Raw genomic sequence first — 5752 nt, 5'->3', positions numbered from 1 at the left:
GTATTGTGATGAATTGTATGAGCCCCAATAAATTGATTTAAAAAAAGAGTGATTAGGCTGTATCAGCCTGAAATAGAGTGCTAAAAAAAAGGGACCATTATTTATTGTTGTGGTTACTTAGGATCAGCCAGGGCTCAGCGACAAAGGGAGATGTTTCTATAAAAAGCAAGTTTGAGTTGACCCTAACCCAAATTTGCCAATGACTCACAACGATGTTGCCCCTCTTGCAAAGCCGACAAGTTACCGTCAACTCATGGCGACCAGACAGAAGGGGTTTTGATGGCTGTGGGTTTTGGGAAGCAGAGAGCCACGTCTTTCTTCCACAGCATGTCTAGGTGGATTTGAACTGCCATTTTTTTTAACCTCCCTTTTCCTCCTTGCACCATACTCTGTTCCTTTTGCAAACCTCTGAACTTGCCCCTGGCCTACCTAGCGCTGGGCTTATGCCTGGTGGGGGCTGCTGTGGGAGGACACGTCTCTTCACTCACACTGGTGGAGAAGGCCAAAGTCACCTCCAAGCCTCTTTCCTTCCCTGGTCAGGGTTCTTGGCCTTTGAAGTTCTGCTGTTTTCACAAGAACAAACACTGAAGCTCTAGAGCAGGGGTCCTTAAACTTTTTAAACAGGGGGCCAGTTCCCTGTCCCTCAGACCTGTTGAAGGGCCCGTCTATAGTTAAGACAAAAACAAAAACTATGAACAAATTCCTATGCACACTGCATATATCTTGTTTTGAAGTAAAAAAACCAAAAGGGGCAAAAACACCCGGCAGGCCGGATAAATGTCCTCGGTGGGCCACAGTTTGAGGACCCCTGCTCTAGAGCAGGGGTTCTCGGCCTTCCTTACGCCGCAACCCTTTAATAGTTCCTCAGCTGGTGGTGACCCCCCCAACCAGAAAATTATTTTTGTTGCTACTTCATCACTGATATTTTGCTACTGTTATGAATCAGGCAACTCCTGTGAAAGGGTCATTTGATCCCCCAAAGGGGTCGCGACCCACAGGTTGAGAACCGCTGCTTAAAGCAACCTGGCCAGCATCCCTCTCTTCTGCCACATCTTTCATAACATCATAGGAGACCAAGACCAGTGCTTGGACTTTGTGTCTCTGGGAGCTGAATTTCTGAACTTCCCACAGTCTTCCTGTATCTGCCTTGACGGACAGTGATTATGTAACTCTGACTCTTAAGGAGGGTGGGCAACAATTCTATCTTCGTTCAGGTAGTCAGTTTACTGTGCCAACCTGGCTGATAAACACATGTGGGGTTAATTGAAGGGTGGAGCGATAAATGGCTTGGTGAGCCTTGCCTTTCTAGTTCTCGGGCCTCTTGCTTTCTGGTGGTCGGACCAGGGTGCAGTTGTCTTAGCAGTTTCCTGCTTCAGCTGGCAAGGCTCACTTCCTGGGAGACATCCCCAAGGAGAAGCCACATGGACCTACCCCAATGCAGCCCTGGGTGCTGGAGCAGCCGTGTGGAGACCCCTGCCAGTGCTGAGATGCTTGCAAGTTCACTGCTTCGACTTTACTCCTATAGTCAGCGTCATAGTGGGTGTTTTGTGAGATGGAGGAGGGCTTTGTGGACTGGTGTCCGACATAAGGGTTAATGTTGGACTTGTGGGTTTGGGCAGCACTGGGTTGGGATGTTTTCTTGATGTGCACTTAACCTTTATATAAAACTCTCTCTTATACATGAGTTTCTCTGGATTTGTTTCTCTAAAGTACCCAGACTAACACAATAGTGCTCATCTGTCAGACCCCTCCTGGATGACACAGGAAACCCCATGTGCTTGACGGCCACAACTATGACTAGGGACAATGCCCACGACTTTCTGGGCCCCTTTGCTGGACAATAACTAAGAATTCAGGGCCTCTGGGCCATAGCCATGCTTAAGTTGTAGTTTCTGTCTTGACCTTTGGCTTGCCCTTATAGAGCTGCACCTACCAACCCTCTGCTGGTCTCTCGATTCTTGAGTCCCTGTCTCTTCATCTTAGCCCTACGGCTTGGGATTTCTCTGCTTCGGAGAATTCATTGTGGAAAATGTTCAGAACTTGTCCTGTTTGGTAATATTCAAAAAGTTTAAATCAAATCAATTTACGTTCCATCCCTGGGAGATTTTAAAGGTCATACCTTTTCATTCAGTTGATTGACCTCCATTTTTCTGATCTCTATTCTTTTTAAAAGGTGCCCTGGTGGCATAGTGGTAGCATGTTGGGCTGCAATCCACAGGGTCAGCAGTTCGAAACCACCAGCAGCAACTTAGGAGGAAGACTGGGCTTTCTACTCCCTTAAACAGTCTAAGAAACCCATGGGTGGTGTTTTGCTATAAACCAGCATTGACTCGATGGCAATGAGTGTGGAGCGTTTAGTCTGTTTAAATACAGTCAAATACCCCCTTCATCTTCCTTTCTCCACAAGAAATCCAATACTGTTCGTGGTGAATCATATTTTTAAAAATGCCCTTACTTTTGTGGTTTAAGTATTTGAAAAACATTATGTAAACACATGAACTCACTGATTCCTTTTTCATATGTATACTTGGACAAATAACGAGCCTCCATCCCACTTACAGGGAACACTCTGCCTGCTCTTAGTGGATTGTGTTGGAAGGGTCCAGGCCTGCCGTTCCCTACAGATTCAAGTAACGTGGTGACCACACAGCCTGCTGGCCTTTAGTTCCTAGAGTTCCATCAACACTCTGCTGGCAAAAAAGAGAGGCCCTGGGAAAACAGCCCAGGCCACAGGAAACCACTTGTACTGACTGATGGCTCATGTTTTCACTTTTGCATCATGTCAAATTTCAGTTTGTTTCTAAGTTCTTAGAATCTGCTTGCATCTCAGAATCACCTGGGGAGCTTTTAAAAAATTACCAGTACTCAGCCCTCACCAGTACACAGACCTCCTGAGGCAATGCGGTGTGGGTGTGAACCACTCTGTGGGCTATTCTGAGGTACAGGCTGAAGAGAAGCTTGGTCCCAAACACCCACTGCATCCTGGGAGTTTATCACCATTTGATCAGCACCTTGGACTTGCTCCTTTTGAAAGCCACACGGGGAAGTAACCTTCCTAAACCAAGATCACGGCAAATAAATCATTTACTCCACTGTTGTTGATTTGTTTGTTGTTGCTGATTTTCATCACCTGGTGAACTTTTTTTTAAGCCCCGTCCTATCTGTGCTTTCTGAGTCTTGGCATACAATTATCAAGAAAATAGTATCTCTCATTTCTACCCTCCAAGGGACATTAACGTCCTCTCTCCCAAAGTCTTTATTATTAAAAATTTAAAGCATAAATAACAAAATGAAGATCGAGGAACTTTCCATCTGGTGTCAACAATTGCTGGCACAGTTTATCTCTATTGACCTGCCTGTATCGTGCTAAAACATTCAAAGATGAGGGTCAATATTTTAACACTTCACCTTTAAATACTCGAACTTCAGCATGCATACCCTAAGCACCATTAGCACATGAAGAATATTGACACTTCCTCAATACCACCTAATATCCAGTCTGTAACCATATTTTCTCTGCTTGTTTCTAAAGCTGTATTTACAAGCCCCCCACCCATGCCGCACCTTAAAGCAAGATTCAATCAAGGCCTGGTCACTGCATTTGTGTTTACTTTTTCAACTTAAAAAGACCCCATAACACACAACTGCCCCTATTTTATCATACTTTCAATATGAAACCCGAAAGGACAATGGCACCCATATCTTTGGCCTTCCCTTTCCTGAGCCAACATCCAGTTGAATTGGTGCTATCTTCTATTTATATGGTGGTTCCCTCAATGCCCTCCTTTATCTATTCCTATTCATTTGTCAGAAATAAATTCCATGGTGCAGTGTCTCTACTGAAATAATCATAACCTGAGGAGAAAGGGCTGCTCTTCCATGCAGGTGTATGCCAATGAGTAAATGGAGAAGAATGAGGGAATAGAAACTCACCCTCTGACCAACACCACGGTAGTAACAACTGCTGCAGCCAAGAATGACCAGTGGATGCTAAACTACATGGGCAAAAGTGTGCTGAGTATCAACATATGTGAGTTGCTGAATTGGATGGTGGACTGGAAAAAGGATTGATAAAATTTGAATAAGATTGGTAAGTTAATCGTATTGTATCAATATTCTTTTTCCAGCTTGACAGTGCCTTGTTTTGTAGGATATTAGTGTTAGGAGAAGCTGTATGAAGAGTACACAGGTTCTCTGCATACTACTTGTGTAACTTTTTGGGTAAGTCTAAAATTATGTTAGAAGCCTAGGTGGCATAGTGGTTACACATTGGGTTGTGATCTTCAAGGTCAGCAGTTTAAAACCACCCATGGCTCCAAGGAGAAAGAAGGGCTTTCTAATGGTGTAAACAGTTCCAGTCTCAGAAACCCACAGGGGAAGTTCTACCCAGACTAATTAATTTGAAGTTTTTCTTCCAGGCCAGAGTTTTACTTGATACAAGCAAAATTTAGGATACAGAACTAGGCAGGGGTAATAAGAGGTAAAATACAACTGTTATTAATTCTTACCTGAGAGCCTCTGTCCTCTCACAAACACACTCCCATTTCTATTCAGCTTTGATTTGGAGTCTGATCCAGAACGTCCCAGGTTAAATATTGACTTCCACTTCTTTGATTTACTGGAGAGCTTTCTTCTAAAGGAGCCAAGCCATTAGAGGTTAGTTTGGTAACCAGTGGGACTTTTAGATTGAGAAAAAAACATTCGAATCGTATTCTCAGTTATGAATAGCTCAGGCATTTCAGGAAATGTCCTTGCTAAGCTCCAACTTGATACCTGACTTTCACCCTGTCTAGGGATGCCGTAGATGAGCAAGCCAGGCTCTCATGCATCAGAGCAAGCACTGTATTCTCCAAGGAAGGGGCCGACAGAGCCAGGGGTTGGTAGGAGCCTCAGAAGTCACAAGTTCCTTCAAGGGACCTCCGGTAAGCACTTTTGTTCTGTGTCTTCAAACATAATATGATTACTAATTTATTCATGTTACAGAGCCAACCATTAAAGACCAGAGGCCACAGTCCTCCTGTGCTCTCCAAAGTGTGGCCACATGCCTGGGCCATCCCCTGGTGAGGAAGGGCCTGGGGAAGGAAGTCTTTCACAGGCTGAAGAGGTGCTAGGTGAGAAAGCAGACCTGGAAAAGGGTGGCCTTTCTCTATTTTGGATGAGCCCACAGGAGAAGTGAAGAAAGGCGGGTGTGGGCAGAGAGAGTTGCCATCCTGTGAGTGTGGTCAGTAGCTACTGTGGGTACAGGCAGAGGGCAGGGGGCCCTGGTAAGCTTCAGTGGGTAGAGTACAGGGTGTTGCTGGGAGAGTGCAAGAGAGCATGCTACCACCAGGGGTCACCAGAGAGGCTTTGCCCTGCTCTGATTAGGCTCAGCCTTGGGGCTTCCTGAAGCCTGTGTGCCCCGGGGGTTCTAACACAAGGGCCCGGGTTCTGTGGGGCTCAGGGAGCTTTCCTAGGACATCCAGGTCTCCAGGCAGGTATGTCTGCCCGAGCCAGAAGTCGATCTGCCGTGTGTGGTGGTTTCCTTTGGACTAGATCTGGGTCACACACTGGGCGGTGGAGTGCATTTTACTGGCCACCATCCCCTTTGGGTGTGGCACATCCGGGTGTGTTTGAAAGCACAGAGAAAAGGCACTTGGTGGTCCTTCTGAGAGGTGCTTCATTCCTATCCCTGCGTAGAAGGTGACTCTCCATGAAGGTAGGGGGAGGGGCAGTGGGGCTTGGTGATCCATCCAGGACAGCAAGAGAGTCCTCA

At 45.9% G+C, this 5752-nt stretch overlaps 1 protein-coding gene across 1 annotated transcript in view; it reads right to left on the bottom strand.

Moving 5' to 3' along the window:
• ARHGAP31 (Rho GTPase activating protein 31) overlaps positions 1-5752 on the bottom strand; it is a 126843-nt gene that overhangs the window by 23643 nt on the left and 97448 nt on the right. The window contains exon 7 of the mRNA XM_045286159.1: positions 4509-4633. Coding sequence (XP_045142094.1) covers positions 4509-4633 — 125 coding nt within the window. The remainder of the gene's footprint in view (positions 1-4508; positions 4634-5752) is intronic.

This window comes from Echinops telfairi, unplaced genomic scaffold, assembly GCF_000313985.2.
Source record: "Echinops telfairi isolate 266 unplaced genomic scaffold, ASM31398v2 ScPeMD7_6;HRSCAF=24_0, whole genome shotgun sequence".
Taxonomy (NCBI): Eukaryota; Metazoa; Chordata; class Mammalia; order Afrosoricida; family Tenrecidae; genus Echinops; species Echinops telfairi.
Note: the sequence above shows the minus strand (reverse complement) of the source record. Positions and strands in the feature narration are given on the sequence as shown.